Raw genomic sequence first — 18849 nt, forward strand, 5'->3', positions numbered from 1 at the left:
TTTGAGTGCGTTTTACGTCCTCCTTTTTTACATTATAAATTCACAAACGTTAGAAGTATTCCGCGTATGAAACGCAATATTCTGATGAAGCTGTTAGCAGTGTTCGAAATACCTGCCTGCCCGACCGTCCGACCGTCCGAGACGGGTTGATTTCAACTCGGGCTGCCAGATTTTCAAATTCCCCTGCCCGACGGTCGGGTTATATTTCATATGTAAAAAATATTCTAAATATTTCCCGATGATAAGCATTAATTCACATGTAAAGATGAATGATTAAATGTAACTAAAAAGAAACCCAGTTAGCTTATCCTGAGAAACATATGATTATAGTGGGCAGGCGGGTTTTGGTCAGGGCAGGCGGGTTTTGGTCAGGGCTGGCAAGTATTTCAGGTAGCCAGTCCAGTGGGCTGGCTGAAATTGTTGGGAGTTTCATACCCTGCTGTTAGTCATGTTTGCTGTTACGATGGCACATGTACACACAGGAAGTACTTATAGAGCATCTGTTTCCCTGAGCTTGCTTTCGGCCAAACACTTGAGTCAGGCCATGGTATATATATCCCGCATCAGTGCAGCCGTATACAGTAAACTGCGCCATGGAGACGGTATCAACAGTAATAGTCATCGGTCTTGTGTGCTTGTGTGGTGTCAGTGTCGTACATGCTGACACCAGTTTGACAGCTTTCAATGGCCGACTGAACCTACTAGAGGGAGAGATCAACGCATGGAAACATACAGCTGTTAATCTTGAGACTGAAATGAATTATAAAGTTAGCATTTTAGGGTCATCACTGAAAGAGAATCTGACTAGCACGTTTATTCCTGCCTTGATGGAGGGTCTAGTGAAACAAGCGATAACTGACATCCTGAAAAAAGGTTACATTGAAGATATGATTAGCGGACGTGTTCTGGACGAAGTCAACAGCCTGAAGGCAAGTGTACACAACACAAAGACACAACTTCAGGCAGTAACACAACAGTTCAGACACGTTGAACGGGAGAGAGACACTTTCAAAGAGAGTTTTGTAAAACTACGTGACGAGCTGACCCACGACATCCATAGTTTACAGCTGCAGCTGAATGAGACGGAAGCTGGTCTTCATGATGCAAAGATTGTGAACACTGTTCTCAGACAGGATCTGATGACACTGAATACAAGTTGTGTGAAGATGAGTCAAGCGCTTGAACGACAATAGATAACAATGATAACCAATCATGCAGGGTGGGCTTGCGGCAAATGCAGCAAAAGTTCAGTACTGACATTCATAGTTTAAACAATCAATTAAATCAGACCATTGATGATCTGCATGACTCAAAACAAAGAATCACTGTTCTTACGGAGGACATGATGGCACTGAATACAAGCTTTGTGATGAGAGAAGGGATTGAAGAGAACGATGTTAATGAAACGTCGCTGTCTACATCCTCCATGACGCAAGTGCCATTCACCACATCGCCCCCTATGTTTCCTGGTGCTGCAGGAGGTGAGACTTTTAGCAGAGATTTCTTATGATTATGGAAACGGCTGTGTTGCTTAATTTACAACCGTCTCTCTTAACATGCCATGCGATAGATGCATGAAATATATTATTTCCTTTGAAAAAAAAGATAAATGTATGTCATGAATTTCAAACAATATATCGAATGCATGCAAAGGATATGCCTTCTGCCTTTAAAAATGTGTCTGAACATTCTATGTTCAAACGTGGAGACCGTGAATTAAGCTCATTTAAAAAAATGGGTTAACAGTGTATGTTAACGTATGACGTACAGAGCATATCGACATAGGGTTTACAGGGCATGTCAACATGAGGTTTACAGGGCATGGCAACATTGGGGCTTACAGAGCATGGCATCATTGGGCTTATAGGGCGTGTCAACATGTCGACATAGGGTCTGCTTGGCATGTCAGCATATGTTTTCATGGGGCTTAGGGGGCATGTCAACATAGGCCTTACAGAGCATGTCGAGATAGGGTTTACAGGACATGTCAACATAGGCCTTACAGAGCATGTCGAGATACGTTTCACAGGCCATGTCAACATACGGCTTACAGAGCATGTCGAGATAGGGTTTACACACTGCAAAAAAAATCCATATATACAAGCTTGTATATCCTTTGGAAAGATGATATTTCCAAAGGATATACAAGATTGGAAAGATGATATATACAAAATATACAAGTTTGTATATATGACATATACAAAATATACAAATTTGTATATATGGTGTATCCAAATTTGTTTTGTTTGTATATATTGGTAAAGGGAGATAATTATTTGTGTATTTGTGTATAATTATGATATATGTGCAAATTGAAGTGTTTTAAGTTGAGCACTGTGTTTCTTTGTATATGTTGGTAAAGGAGGATAATTGCTATGTATTGCTCTATAAATGCTTTGTATGTGCAAAATAGTATCAGCAAGTTACAAAAAACTGATTTAGTGGCGGGTAACATTACTGGAAGGTTTAATTAGTACTCCACACTGTTAGCGGGAGTACATACTGTCCTTGCAATGATATTGACGGGTGGGCGGTTGAGGCGTCTGGTACTTTTCCTGGCGCGGTGCTTGGTATGTGAGTAGACTTTATGGTCAAATGCACAGAGGGGATTAGCTGTCGGGGGCGATTGCTTTGGCGGTAACTTCTGTATTGAAAGTGTTTGAGCTTGGATTTGTTTTACGGGGAGGCCGCGATGTGTTTTGTAACATGCTCTCGTGCACATATGCCAACAGAGTGGATTGCACAGAGGATGAAAACTATTTTATCACTACTTAAAAGTGTTGAATTTGGTTTGTTCTGAGCTGTCGGTTTCATTGTAGATATACATTGTTATAATGTGAAATCTCGGCGGAAACGCGGAAAATCGCGTTTTGTAAAACGGTAGTCCTTGGGGAAAATTGTATTATGAGCAACCGGATGCGTAAATAACGTGCGTAATATATTCCCGTATTATATTTTATAATACTTGTTCTTTAAATATTGTTATCAATGCGAGAACGAAGATTACCTTGAAAAAACACAACAGCATGCATATGTTCTAGCAAAAGGAAACTTGATATATATTCATTTGGCTTAATTTCTACTTTGGAAAACTTAGTTGGCGCTCTAAAAGCTTGACGCTGTATAATTTGGCACGCGCATGGTTGGGTGCAAACCATATGTACATCAATAATAATAGTAAAAATAATAATAATAATAATACATCATGATGGCAGTTTCAATGTAAAGATTAAGTATTTTTAAAGATATGAAAATAAATCTTGATAACTGCTTTAATCTTTGATCTTTGGGAAAATAATAATGGAATTGGTTGAGTGACTAACGTATTCTACTTTAAAAGTGACAGGAACGTGATTTACATAATTAAAATATAGAATAATATACAAATTATAAGAAAGGGTTTGTGATTTATTTTGGGATGAAGTCAGTATTTAACTTGCGCTTTCCGACATTATGCGTATTTCGCACACGGTTAAGAAAAAAAATGCAATTCATTTATTTATAAAAAGTACGAATGCATCAATCCTACATCACAGGACCATGTACATAATTTGTTGAATGTTATTTCATGAATACACAAATTGCATAACACATTCCCTGAGGACAAACCCAAATTGCCCGTCCCTTTGTGACAGGTGTTAATTAGAGAATGTATTGCCACCATATTATGTCCCGGCACTTTTATGACATGTAATGAACCTAGTCAATCCCTGGGTCTGTAACAACAACATGGGTCTAATAAAATCAAAGTAACATAAATGTTACGTCATTCGAATTAAAAAAGAGACTGAAAAAATGTAACGTGAATATAATTGCCCTTTTGAGGGTAATATAATTTTGGGAAAATATACGTTTTCTTGTATTTATGGACGACTTCACACAAGCTGAAAAATTTAACATATGTTTATATAGCTATATTTACATACATGGCATTAACATGTAATAATAATATTGATCATGTTTGTTAATTTGTACATTTCGTTGTTATTGGTATCCTGAGTATGTTGCAATAATGCATGTGTTCTGATCTTATTTGACGTAGATTACATGAACTAGTAGAGTGACTTTCTTTCATCAGCGTGGAAGGATTACCCACACATATACCCTTAATCCTTTGTCAAACAGAAAGAAGTCATATAGATATCATATCTAACTGGTACTAAAAGTTCACTATCAATCTCCTCTGATAACAAACTTACATTTAATATCCCCAAGCTACAATACCAAGCATGCTCATGGAGTAATTATGAGAAACCCGAATGATATCCTGTCTACGTGGTCACACCCGGTGATTGTTAAGACATTCAGACAATATGGCAGTCTGTATTCATTTCTTATATCCCAAAAGTCCCCACCAAGCTTCCTTTTATTAACATTGGGATGAAGGGAGATATACATATTGTATTAAATAATACATCAATACATCAAAACAGAACAAAAAAGATAGGTCAACAGTGCGGTTGATGGAAAGGGGTTTGCTAAGAAAAGTTATTTAACTCTTTAATACGTGTCTCAAAGTATGTATTAAGTCTTACTACTAGTTATTATATATGTGCAAATCCACCCGAACGTCGGATGTACATGGCCGATTTCAAAATAGCTAAATTAGGCACTGTTCAAATTGTTTCCAATAAACCACTGATTAGAAACTCACTTAACCTTTAGAATAGAATCGTTTCTAAATATATTGTAGTTGGGGCATGTGTAAAAATTAATGCAGTGTACCATTGTGACAGCCACAAGAGCATGCATGATGTGTTATCTGAGATGTGTTTTTTAAGCCGATGGAAGTTTAAAGTGACAAAATCTGGTATCATGGCTTAACTGAATATAACATTGTCTAAGTTTAATAATCCTCTTTTTCGGGTGACTATTCCAATTATTAATGGTATCAGGTAGGAATGACTTGCATTCAGTTCTACAACGTATAGCCTGTGAATTGGTTAGATTTCTTTATATGTAATCACTAACAGCAAAGATGTTTTCCATCTTGTAAAAAGGTGTAATGGCTACGTTGGTCTCACTCTACATTTTCACGTGGCTTGTACCTCTTATTGGCCCACAAATAGTCCGTAATCAGTGAGTGGGCGAGGTAAAAATTAACGTCTCATCGGCATTATTTCAGCGTCCGTAATACATTAATGTGTAGACATTCTAGGATTAATTCTTTTTCTTTGGTACAATTATCCAAAACATGGGAGCAAAATATTGGCAATATATATATGCTTGTTCATGACTTATGTAAAAGGGGTTATTTATCTGAGTGATTGAGTATGGTTCACGGCGGTGGACACCAGAAAGGTATTTAAGACAATTAATCATAGGGCTTACCTCGTTAACTCGCCAATATCATAATCTGACTGAAATATTAATACCAAAGTCCTTTCATTTTAAGATTAGGTTTTGCACTTGGGCACACTTTGACGTGATATTGAACAGTTTTCTTTTTCCCTGGATTAAGTTTTACTTGCATTCATTCATTTGGTAATTTTCTCCAAATTGGCATTAATATTTTATGCAGTAGTATTTGGAACTGTCCATTTTGGGAATAGGGTTGACCCCACCGGAAGCACAGTAAACAGAAATTCCAAGGTGAATAATATGTACTATAGTTTGTTGGCTCGACATGCAAGACTCCATAATTTTAGCTATAAATTCATAGTAATATTAAATTAATTTTTTTTATAAAGAATTCATTGATGTATTTGACATGAGACGTAGCGACACTCATGTATTTTATAATAATGTACAATTTCAATGCCTTAAATCTGTTGCATTAAACAAATTCTTTGATTTGATGTTGTCATATTGTGACTCAATTTGTGTCTAGTCTTCCAAATGTTCTATTGCGAATACATATAGTGTCAGCGCTCATGATCGCCATATCTATGAATGGATGAAAATATCATCATTAATAAACTTACCTGAGCTCAATATGTGTTCTGAAGACAAATCGCTGTAAAGCATCTTGCACGGCTTCGTTCACCCTCAAATGTACGAAAGGAAAATCTGCAACTGTGCGTGTTCAATGTTCGTTTGCATTTTTGTGACAGGCGGTCGTTATTTTCATTAAGATTCCACAAATTCATAAATCACAACTGATGTAGCTGCCTTGGTTAACTGGAGTCAGGATATAACTAATTACAAACTCTGTTCTAATTATGCTAATCGAGGAAGTGCATTATACTGGATGACAAACTTAGTAATCCTTTCACACTAATCCTTGTTTACAATGAACGCATGTCAAATGACTAAATAAACATCCTTTTTTATTTTCTTAAGTAGAAGTATCACAATGGGCGGTGAACACAACTGTTTGTAGAATGATAGTTTCAGAAAGGAATACAAATACAAATATACAGAAAGGGGTTTAAAATGGTTTCTTTCTTTGCATCCACGCATTGTTGTTGTGGATGCGGTTATTTGCTGTCGGAATTGTTTTTGCAATTCAATTAGTTAATTACATGTCACATGACAACTGCATGTCACGGGGGCCTGGACATAAATCACGTGGTGCACTATTAGGCCTATAATAACCCCCAACCTTGATTCTGCATCGATTCAAAAACTCCTGAATCCTCATCGACTCCTGAACACTTAGATTTTGACGTTGTCATCTTGATCATCAGAACAATCAAAGGCGGCAAAATACCGTAAGCAACTTTTCTCCCACTTTTCAATTCAGATGTAGACAAGTACAACACGTTTAGTAATGATTTAAAAAATTATACGAGTTTCTTAGTGTCAATAATTAGTAGAACAGACGTAAAACAGACATACGAATGGACACGTTATAGACAACAATCCTATATATTTTAGTAACAATGATTAGTTGGAGTGACCAGTATATATTTGCAAAAAATAGATTTATAAAAGTTCAGCTTATTAAGTACAATACACCCATCAAATAGAGCTGCATGTGTCAGGGACCCAATCTAGATAGCGCCAACATCTAGAACCGCTGCGCCGGAAGTAGGTAACGTTTCTAGCTCTTACGTCGAGTAAAATCAGAAATGATTCGCGTGATACATATATGATGTACATATATGTGAACAGCCTCTCGTTATTAATGCCCTTTAATTGTAGTCATCTTACTATTTGATCGTTTGTGCCACACAAAGCTATAAGTTCCGTAATAAAAATACGGAAAAATGAACAGATTAATCTCATGGACATATATTCAAAAATGGTAGCATAACGAATGAAGAAATGTTTTAATTTCCGTTCCCATAATACTGTTTAGATGAAACACCGTTAGCAACTTGAATGGGAATAAACAGTGGTAGCTGTCACTAGCCAAAGGATACTAGACTATACAAGAACAGTTTTAGCATCTCACACCGTCCCGACAGGCGCCAACCTCTCAAATATTGCACAACATATATTGATGGCGTAGTATGATATTAATATTACATTGTTTCTTGAATACTGTGCGAAGAATATTTTGTACGATGGCAAGATTCAAAACAAGTATCATTATCTTCTTTGCGAGGAATTTAGGAGTTGGAGTATTGAGAGAGGATAAGATCTGTGGATGAACAACATCACTTGCTTGATAATGGTGTTACAACATACACCTAAGCGTCGCTCCTAACTGTAATAAAGACGTTGTTCATCAATATATCTTATCTCTACTCAGTTTTCATTATCGCTAAAATTAGACAAAACTGTAAAAATGGTTTAACATGTGTGGTAGCACAGCTAGTCCCTGTAAAATTTTCATTTAAAAAAAATAAATAAAACATCACAGCGCACAGGGAAATTGAGCGAGGCTCAATTCGAACGGTATTCCCATGTTATGTTATTTTTTCTGAAAATGTACATGAAGCGGATTGGTCAAGAAGTTTATATGAAGACCACTCCGGAATACAATGATTCAAAAATGCATACATGATATTGTAAATATATCTAGATTTTTAGACAGGATAATGCATAGATAATATTCCAACAGTCAGATTAACCAGATTAAACAGATTCCTCTACGCTGGGCAAACACTGGTCTATGTAGAATCATATCGTTATCTGGGACTACGGGTTGACGAGCATCTAGATATGTGAAACTGTGAAAGAGTTGTACAATTCTGCCAGCCATGCTTTGTCTTATTCTGTTGGGTGTATGTCTTATGATATTTTTTTATGAAACTGTATGAAAGTCTTGTTGAGCCGGTAATGTTCTATGGCTCTGGTATATGAGGATAAAACATTAATCTAATCCACAATAGAGCCCGTAATTATTTCTTGGTGTTAGTAACGGTACCTCCATGTATAGCCACTAATGGAGACATGGGTCTCTCCTCCCCGTTTGTTACATTACATGCTAATGTTTTTAGACTACCCCAAGATTTAATAACAGTACTTGTAACGCTTTGATGAAGAAAATGGTTACTATGTAAAAGTTCATGGAGTACTAAAGTTGTTAAAATTGCCTGTAATCTTAATATTTATGATGTTATGAATATTATGACTGCTCCAATGTCCCGAAAGAAGAAAATTGCCCATATTAAAAACGTTCTCGTAAACAAAGATGAACTGAGCTGGAGAACAGAGCTTTGGAACGATAAACATAACGTTAAGGGCAATACATTAAGAACTTTCATGATCGTAACGTTGTTGCTCCTTATGTTTTAAATACAGGGACCACCGTCGCATTTTAGCAAGTTTGAGATCTGGATCGAAACAGGACCATTTACACCCCCCCAAACCTTTTAGAAAATAGAATCTGCCCGCACTGTTTTAAAATTGTTCATAAAAGTTTGTCGAAAATGAATTTCACTTTATTAAATGTTATGTCCTTTATGATCTTAGAAGTATTTTACTTAGATAATGGTCATCTCTTTTGAAACACGTGACGCATTCATAAAATAACTTCCTCTGTAAGGTTCACACCCAATTGTCAGACATCCCATTTGGCAGGTGACCGAATCATCAGACAGACCAGTCAAGTGTGACCAGTGTATTCGCCTGGTCTAAACTACTAATTACTGTGCTGCTCTCGACTGTGGGCAGAGTAAGCTATTCACCACTCGTTAAGTGATACAGATTAACCAGTTTCCTCTTCGCTGGGCAAACACTGGTCTATGTAGAATCATATCGTTATCTGGGACTACGGGTTGACGAGCATCTAGATATGTGAAATTGTGAAAGAGTTGTACAATTCTGCCAGCCATGCTTTGTCTTATTCTGTTGGGTGTATGTCTTATGATGTTTTTTATGAAACTGTATGAAAGTCTTGTTGGGCCGGTAATGATCTATGGCTCTGATATATGAGGATAAAACGTTAATCTAATCCAAAATAGAGCCGGTAAATTATTTCTTGGTGTTAGTAACGGTACCTCCATGTATAGCCACTAATGGAGACATGGGTCTCTCCTCCCCGTTTGTTACATTACATGCTAATGTTTTTAGACTACCCCAAGATTTAATAACAGTACTTGTAACGCTTTGATGAAGAAAATGGTTACTATGTAAAAGTTCATGGAGTACTTAAGTTGTTAAAATTGCCTGTAATCTTAATATTTATGATGTTATGAATATTATGACTGCTCCAATGTCCCGAAAGAAGAAAATTGCCCATATTAAAAACGTTCTCGTAAACAAAGATGAACTGAGCTGGAGAACAAAGCTTTGGAACGATAAACATAACGTTAAGGGCAATACATTAAGAACTTTCATGATCGTAACGTTGTTGCTCCTTATGTTTTAAATACAGGGACCACCGTCGCATTTTAGCTAGTTTGAGATCTGGATCGAAACAGGACGATTTACACCCCCCCAAACCTTTTAGAAAATAGAATCTGCCCGCACTGTTTTAAAATTGTTCATAAAAGTTTGTCGAAAATGAATTTCACTTTATTAAATGTTATGTCCTTTATGATCTCAGAAGTATTTCACTTAGATAATGGTCATCTCTTTTGAAACACGTGACGCATTCATAAAATAACTTCCTCTGTAAGGTTCACACCCAATTGTCAGACATCCCATTTGGCAGGTGACCGAATCATCAGACAGACCAGTCAAGTGTGACCAGTGTATTCGCCTGGTCTAAACTACTAATTACTGTGCTGCTCTCGACTGTGGGCAGAGTAAGCTATTCACCACTCGTTAAGTGATACAGATTAACCAGATTCCTCTTCGCTGGGCAAACACTGGTCTATGTAGAATCATATCGTTATCTGGGACTACGGGTTGACGAGCATCTAGATATGTGAAACTGTGAAAGAGTTGTACAATTCTGCCAGCCATGCTTTGTCTTATTCTGTTGGGTGTATGTCTTATGATGTTTTTTATGAAACTGTATGAAAGTCTTGTTGAGCCGGTAATGTTCTATGGCTCTGGTATATGAGGATAAAACGTTAATCTAATCCAAAATAGAGCCGGTAAATTATTTCTTGGTGTTAGTAACGGTACCTCCATGTATAGCCACTAATGGAGACATGGGTCTCTCCTCCCCGTTTGTTACATTACATGCTAATGTTTTTAGACTACCCCAAGATTTAATAACAGTACTTGTAACGCTTTGATGAAGAAAATGGTTACTATGTAAAAGTTCATGGAGTACTAAAGTTGTTAAAATTGCCTGTAATCTTAATATTTATGATGTTATGAATATTATGACTGCTCCAATGTCCCGAAAGAAGAAAATTGCCCATATTAAAAACGTTCTCGTAAACAAAGATGAACTGAGCTGGAGAACAGAGCTTTGGAACGATAAACATCAATGTTTAAAACTACTTTCAACTACTTGTTGCTGGCGTACGCATTTTATATTGATCAAACTGTTATTAAGATCTGTAAAACATAACGAAATACAAATTATTTCATAACATCATATAGTTGTCATAATGAAAATAGTATTAAAGCATTATTGTCACATGCAATGATTATACTGTTCGGTATCATTAGTAAACTTTGCAACCACATTATGTGAAACATTCTATAAGAGGTGAGGAAATTGAATGAAGCAGTGGTAAAATCTAACCATATATACAAAATTGTATATTTTGGAAATACCAACTATACAAAATTGTATATTTTGGAAATATCAAATATACAAAATTGTATATTTTGTATATATGGGTATTTTTTCTTGTGACAGAGCATGTCGAGATACGGTTCACAGGCCATGTCACCATACGGCTTACAGAGCATGTCGAGATAGGGTTTACAGAGCATGTCGAGATAGGGTTTACAGGACATGTCAACATAGGCCTTACTGAGCATGTCGGCAAAGAGTTAACTGGGCATGTAAACATAGGGTTTACTTTCAACTATTATTATTTCCATTACCCACGCATCCCATAGATTTATTAGAATACTATTTCATATAGTTGAAAAAACAAGCTGTTCAAGGGAGAATATTTTATTGCGGTAAGGGCTTATGCCGCCATACAGTGCGGGCGCTAACCGTAGGTCAGGACATGCTCATCCTTTTCGCGAACACCTGGTGTCATCACTGATTTTCAGTGGTCATTCACATTTTTTTACCTCCATTTGCCCTCTATATCCAAAATTGAATCTGTTTCGGCGGATAATCTAGATTGGTTAATCACTTGCATTGTCAATTTATGCATTTGCAGTCACGGGTCTAGTTTCATCACTTGGTCTAACCTTGATCAGGTGGAAAAACACAAAGTAAAAGCGTGATCTATAGTATACATTGACAGATGGTTCCTTGGAATGGCAGTTGTCCCGTGGAGAATTATGATACAGACACAATAGTTTTGTTTTCGTGCTATATACATTAGGCCTAGTTGCATGGAATGTTGTCTGCCATTTTCATTTGGCGTTGATTTGGTTAACCATTTATATAGACATTTTGCTAAACGGGGACATTTATCACCAAATACATGCATTCAGCTTTAATAGCGCCCCAAGAGTACGAATAATTAATTCCATACTGGAATACAGACATAGGGGGATAGATGTCAGTAAGTGGGTCCCCAACCCGGAACACAAGTTTTTATGTTTGTGAAGGAGTTATTAGGGAACATTAGTGTAGAAAATTAGTTTGAAGCATGAATGAAAATCCGACGTCAGTGTGATAACAGTGCCTGACATATCTGTGAAAGGTATCTTTGTATGACACGCGGAGTGAGTGAGGATGCTTTTGGCAATATTCCAGCAGTATCACGGCGGAGGACGCGAAGTAACACAAAACTGTGACAAGTCATAGACGGAAACTGAACAGCACATATCCTTCCGCCGTACATGTACTTGACCCAACACTGTGCACCAACAGACGCTTCACATGCAGGCTGATCATTTTCAACATCGATGTCCATCGCCTCCATCATCATACACATCATCGGCATTCACGACTTCTTCAGCCCACAACCCCAACACCCCATGCACATGGTCATTCCAATAATTTAAATAAATTTTGATTCAGAATACGGATAAGGATTTTGAAAGCAAACTTGCCACCGTCCTGAGTCCCTTTCAAAATAACTGTTTTTCTGATAAGACGGAAGAAAAAAGTTATACAGCACTGTCTATATGTTTCAAACGCTCTACAGGAATATAGATTCTGATCATGGATACAGGAGTTATAGTTGTTATATCACAGACGCCGAAGGTTCCGGCGCAGAATAACTACACAAGATGAAACATTGCCACCTTTCCGAGTTCCATTTTAAAATTACTCGTCTTCCTGATTGAATTGTCAGAACCGCATTGTCAAGGGGTTTCTAACGCTCTGTAGACATAGATAAATATTCTGTTAACTGGTATATAGCAGGTATAGATACCGTTCCGTACACCTGTATAGCTAGCTGGCTTACCCACTAAGAGACAAAGCAGAATAATATTGACTCTTTTAGGAGAGTCCAGTTGAACAACATTTAGTCCCGTAAATATAGTTATCTTATCTATACAAAGGGACAGACAGACAAGAAAGAACAATCTTTTTCATTTCACGTTTGGCCCAGTCGTTTTAGGCGGCGCAGTTCGCCGTGAAGAGATCGCCGAATCCCAGCGGATGTTCCTCCTACATCAAGCTGACACACCGTGGTAAAACCGAAATACTGTTAAAAGCGGCGCGAAATAATAGTCATTCAGCATATCCTTTTTGACGATCCTTTATCGATAAATTATAAAGATCATATTTCCCAATAATGTGTGGATGATGTTTATATGCTTACCACATCAAACTTGAGATAACCAACGAGTCTTTAGCCCACAGATTTAGCTCCTACTTTACAGACTTAAGTATGCACATGTGTTATTGTTGTGACCGAGTTAAATACCTGAGCGCATTCATTTACGGTCAAATTTCATGTTCAGTAAAGATTTTGAATATAAGCAATACGAAATGTAACAGCGACAAGGCAACACTTCATCACTTTGTCAGTGGCCGAAATGTTTCAGACATTCAACATTCAAAATGGTGGCTATCGTCGCGATAGCTTACGGTGCTGTGTTTGCTTGTGATAAGGTTAAGTAACTGGTCAGTTGTTATCGGTAATTATCCGATACAAACAATCTTACAGTCAATAGATGGAGTCGTTACGTAACAGTCAATAGATCGAGTCGAACCTCGGTCACTCCAGTTGCCTATTCGATGACGAGCCTGTCCTGTCCAGTTAATGGTGTTAATGGTGTATTCATGGATGGACTAAAGCTTAGTAAAGTTCATGTGAGTATCAAACCTTGTATGAGTGTGCGCCAGCACATGAATGTCTCGGAAGGATGAACGGTCGTCGGACCATTCCCTCCAGGACGCACATCACGCGACTGGATTTGGCAAGGATACGAAAACAGGTTTGATAATGAACGACGCCGACTGAAGCTGCGTAACTCAGTCAGTCAATGAGTTGTGTTTAACGCCGCTTTTAACAGTATTCCAGTTATATCGCGGCGTGTCAGCTTAATGTGGGAGGAAAGCCCGAAGTGATGCAGGTCTCAGAAGTTTACCACTTTGGTGAAACCCACGAGCACGGTGGGTGCTGACAAACCTAGAAACATAATCGGGGCGAACCGGGATTCGAACCTACAATCATAGGTTTCTGGCGTGCCCAAGGGACGCAACTCTGCACAGCGAATTGCGGCGCCTTAGACGACTGGGCCATCCCGCACTCAGCAATATTCCAGCTAAATGACGGCGGTCTGTAAATAATCGAATCTGGACCAGACAATCCAGTGATTAATATCATGAACATCGATCCACGCAATTGGGATCGATGACATGCATCAACCAAGTAAACGAGCCTGACCACCCGATACCGTTAGTCGCCTCTTACGACAGGCATAGTCACCATTTTCGGCAAGCATGGGTTGCTCAAGACCTATTCTACCCCGGATCTTCACGCCGACACAATGCTTTGTCGCAGGATAAAGTATAGTCGGTGCCTTTGATCTTTTAGCAAAGCATCTTAGAATATAAATAAAGACATATTTTACGCACGATGATGAGGTATATTTCTTTAACCAATGAAGAAGGCTTATTTTTTTACCTCAACATGCAATCTGAAACGAAATATGGTAAGGCGGTAGTAAGATCTAGTATCACTCCACACTGTATTATCTTAGAGTGATCGGCACAAGCAGCCGAGCGCCAAACTATGCCATGCTCCTAACCATACACGTCACACTGACGTCATAGCTCGCCCCTTCGCCAGTCAAGGCGTTTCTTGCGTTCCTTGACTGGCAGTGGGACGTGTCACTCGTGTTAGGACGTAAACGGTGGGTAAGTTTTCCGCTTGTACTTCAGAATTTTGTTAGGAAATTAAATGAAACAAACATTGTAAATATTTTAAGATTGATGTACAACAGAATACATTTTGAAGGAATCAGGTGCTTGCTTCACACAATCTTTAGGCCTACAACCAGACGTTTGTTTAGCCTGTCACCGGGGATAACAAACGTCTGGATGTAAACATTCATACCTCGTTTCAACTGAAAAGCTTGTTCTATTTTAATCAGTATATTGCATAATATATGCTTGTAAGTTTGATCTCTGAACTAATAACAATTATTTACAACTGGGACTGAAGACTATATGAGATGATTCTAAATCTGTTCAGTCAAGTGTCGGATGTGTTTTTTCGCTCATATTTTTAAAACGTTGTCCTGCATCATAGAACGGCCAAATGTGTCAGCCATATTATTTTTACACTCAAGGACTGCAGCTTTGTTCTTCGAATCCGGAAAATATTATCAGGAACAAATGTATTTTTGCATTGTTTTTGAAGAATTGCAAGGAAATGTAGAATATATAAGAGAAAATGTGCATGATTCTCATTATTTTATGACTAAGTTAGAACGGACGTTAAATGCGAAAACAATTTGGCGAATGTCACACGGGCAATTGGCATTTCAGTCTTATCACTTTATAGAGCCACATGTTTATTCCCTTCTTTACACAACCAAACACCGTATCAAACATCAAGTAGTGCCGGCGACAGTTTCTGCCTCAGATAGTAAGCTGATCTGTGATGAATGTACTGCCGCATCGCTCGGAATGCTGAATTATGACAGTGTTGCAAATGGTTTTCCTGACACTGAATTACTACTCTGTTGCACACGCGCGTAGTCAAGTAGACCTGTTGCTATTTTACATTGATTGTATATCATCAAGAAAATGTCATCACTGAAATATTAATCTGTAGCATGTTGTATATCGACGTTTGTAATACTGTGTAGTCCGAGACACCAAACGACGTAAAATGCACCAGTTTCTAAGTCTAGTTAAGAGAGTGTTTGTATTGGGGAGGGTGGGGACTAAAACATCAAGCAAAGTCACTTGGAACAACAAATAATTTACGATAGGTCGCAGCACTCTACATTTAGTAGCCTGTTATCATCAATTGGCAAAGGCAATATGGACCCAGAGAAACCATCAAGACAGTTGTCGATTTGACGATGTAACAATTGTGTAAAATGCCCATTGTCCACAGACGTTGAAATGCACGAGAAATATATTTTCCTCCAGAATTACACTGGTGGGCGTCATATCCTGGTCAAAATATATATAAGGGTGTGCATCGATTCTCACTCCCAACAAATACCTGAGTATTATTTAAATATGCAGTAGTAATAACATAGCAGGCAATGAAAATTAGAAAACAATGTTCAGTATTTGACCTGTATGAGCGAAGAAGGTTTGCTATTCACAGTATTGATACTCAAATGCAGATATTATGCAACAACGCACCAACTTGCGGGGACCATTTCATTGTCATAACGATTCCACCCACAACTAACGAAGTCAGACTAAAATACTAATCATTCCATAATTGGGAATTAAGGGTAGGTAGCTGATGTAATACCATGTTGTAAAGTTCCAAAATAATAAATGCACATATTCTGTGTATTCTGTGTACAGCAATATAAACTAACATGTTTAGTCCTTAGTCCTCATAATGGTAACATATAAAACCCTAAAGAATGACATATGTCTACTAGCCTAGTCGTTATGATATCTGAACTATTGGGATGTTTGGCAAGGAATATAGGACGAGTGCCAATTTCTATCGCTGATGTAGTAATGTTCATTTTTGTTGTATGTTGTATGATTATATTATTATGACAACAAAATAACAATATATTCAGTTCCTGCAACTTCAACCAAGAGAAGAGATATATCTCAGAAGTGATAAAAGCAATCTAAATCTAATAAATATAAGTGATTTCCAAAATTTGTCAGTCACCATGCTATGATATATGAATAAGCCTCTACTGCAACAAATGTATTATAAGTTAAGTTCATCAGTGAATAAATTTGAAAGTCACACATTTGTTGAAAGGCAAAAGCTTCTCTGAGGCCAGTAGTTATAATGTTTACCTGCAATATATAGTTTTCTGAACAGCATATATGGGGGTTTTGGGTGGTGGGTAGCCTAGTGGTTAAAGCATTCGCCCTTCGCGCGGAAAAACTGGGGTCGATTCCCCCACATGGGTACAATGTGCAAAGCCCAAGTCTAGTGTTCCCCGCCCAGATATTGCTGGAATATTGCTAAGAACCTGTAAAACCCAACTCACCCAACCCAACTGAACAGCATATTTTGTGTTTCAGCCTCGAACAACTCGAGTCAGGGAGAAAGGGCTGCACAGATGACGACAGTGACCACCCATGGTAGGTGGGAGAAGCCAGCAGGTGGTAGATACTGTCACTGTCCAACTTTGTACGAGATGAGGTCACATCAACATGTGACAAATATAAGCCTGAAAGTTCACTCATCAAACCTTCATATGAACAGTCTCTACAATAACAAATTGATAAATGTAGTCTCTTATTATTCTAATAATTTGAAACAAGTCAATTGTATTGCCAGTACCACCATAAGGCTCAATCCAACAAGCCTGTACAGACGCGCGGCTCAGATGAACAGCAATCTCAAATTTTGTGTTGTATATGTATGATAGGCGTTTGAGTGATTTATTAGTCGCTAGACTACCTTATAATAATACCTCTACTAAGATGAATGGTTTTGAAACTGTATTCATCAGTCAAAATTTTAAAAACCTAAACTTTGTAGAATATCTGATATGTATAATGCTTATGTGGTCTGTATTGTTTTCTGAACAGCATGTTCTGTGTTTCAGCCTCGAGCGACCCGAGCCAGACCGCGAGGACACCAGTGACGACCACAAAAAAGCCTGCTACACAGGGTAGTCGGGAGAACCCAGCAGGTAGAAAGCCCACACTTTAATCCCCCCAACAATTAACAAGCTGGGGTATAGACCCGTGAGGGTTCTGACTTGCGTCTTGCATGTCATCGTATTCCAGTTGTGTCAATCGGTGCTCATGTTGTCAACCACTGGACTGTCTGTCTGTACCAGACTCCGCCATCTTATTGCTGGACTACTGCTGAGTGCGGCGTAAAACAACAAACAAACAGACTGACATACTCCAATGTCATGTCTTATAAGATCTATCTAATATTTCCAAACAGCAACTGTACTGACAGTATCATCTCATAAAGCTCAGTCCATCAAACGTTAACACTCGCCAGCCACACACAGAATAATGTTACAACAACTGGATGTGACAGAAAGATTTTAAACATTGACCACATAATCCTTGATTACATGAACCAGCTGTCGTCCTTCCCCTTGATCCTTGTATTGTCAGCCATGTTGGAAGTGGTTGATGACGTACCGTGTCACGTGTCACCACGTTGAGGTGTGAACCATGTAGATGTATGACGGAGATGTCTGGAAGTGTACAGAGTTTACTTTGTGTTACAGCGACTTCATCACCAGCAGACTGCAAGGGCCTCTTTGTCGCCAGCGGGGCCGGGAACGTGGAGGAGGTGAAGCGGCTCCTGTCTCAGGGCGTGGACGTCAACTGTAGGTGGGGAGAGTGGAGCTGGACACCGGTGATGATGGCAGCATACGGGGGACACAGAGACGTGGTGGAGCTCCTGGTGAGTGAAGGGGCCGATGTGTCACTGGTGGACGGGGGCGGTGACAACATCCTTCACTGGGCCTGTGCTGGAGGAGGAGACTTGGAGACGGTGAAGTATGTGCTGTCTCTGCACGTGGTGGACATCGACGCCAGGAACAACGACGGGCAGACGGCGGCCGACTGGGCGAGACGCGCGGGACATACGCGAGTGGCGGATCTCCTCGTGTCCCGCGGCGCTCAGTGACGTCAGTGTCGTGTTTGTGTAGACGGTGGGGGAGACCTGACAGTGACGTGGTGTGCCGTTCACGTCGTCGTGTGTACATATGTCTTTATTTACGTGAAACTGTTTGTTGTTTTTGGAGATGAATAAAACTTGTAAAAACTTTGTCAGACATTTTGTCATTTGTTGTGTTTGGAAGTTCTCATGATCAGGTAAGAAAATTGTTAACTGAGTGTAAATAGAGATGATGTGTGATTGGTATGTAAACACCGCACCTCGTGAT

At 38.7% G+C, this 18849-nt stretch overlaps 1 protein-coding gene across 4 annotated transcripts; it reads left to right on the forward strand.

Annotated features, from left to right (window-relative positions):
* Positions 1–568: 568 nt before the first annotated feature.
* Positions 569–18731, forward strand: LOC124124699 (palmitoyltransferase AKR1-like). 4 transcript variants are annotated; one of them, XM_046487924.2, is made up of 4 exons: positions 569–1481; positions 17012–17071; positions 17542–17628; positions 18187–18731. In XM_046487924.2, the coding sequence occupies exons 1-4, from the start codon at positions 1235–1237 to the stop codon at positions 18588–18590; spliced, it is 798 nt and encodes a 265-aa protein (XP_046343880.2). In that variant the 5' UTR covers positions 569–1234; the 3' UTR covers positions 18591–18731. The 4 variants fall into 4 exon arrangements, with proteins under 4 accessions (XP_046343880.2, XP_046343881.2, XP_048251265.1 ...); XM_046487925.2 differs by having other exon boundaries at positions 17542–17607; XM_048395308.1 differs by lacking the exon at positions 17012–17071.
* Positions 18732–18849: the final 118 nt, after the last annotated feature.

The sequence above is a fragment of the Haliotis rufescens genome, unplaced genomic scaffold (genome assembly GCF_023055435.1).
Source record: "Haliotis rufescens isolate VD_foot unplaced genomic scaffold, xgHalRufe1.0.p SCAF_14, whole genome shotgun sequence".
Taxonomy (NCBI): Eukaryota; Metazoa; Mollusca; class Gastropoda; order Lepetellida; family Haliotidae; genus Haliotis; species Haliotis rufescens.

Bases quoted from the DNA above. Each gene is read 5' to 3' on its own strand.
- LOC124124699 (XM_046487924.2), top strand. From the start codon at position 1,235: ATGCAGCAAAAGTTCAGTACTGACATTCATAGTTTAAACAATCAATTA. The intron at 1,482-17,011 runs GTGAGACTTTTA...TTTGTGTTTCAG, and splicing joins GTTTCCTGGTGCTGCAGGAG to CCTCGAACAACTCGAGTCAG. The intron at 17,072-17,541 runs GTAGGTGGGAGA...TCTGTGTTTCAG, and splicing joins GACGACAGTGACCACCCATG to CCTCGAGCGACCCGAGCCAG.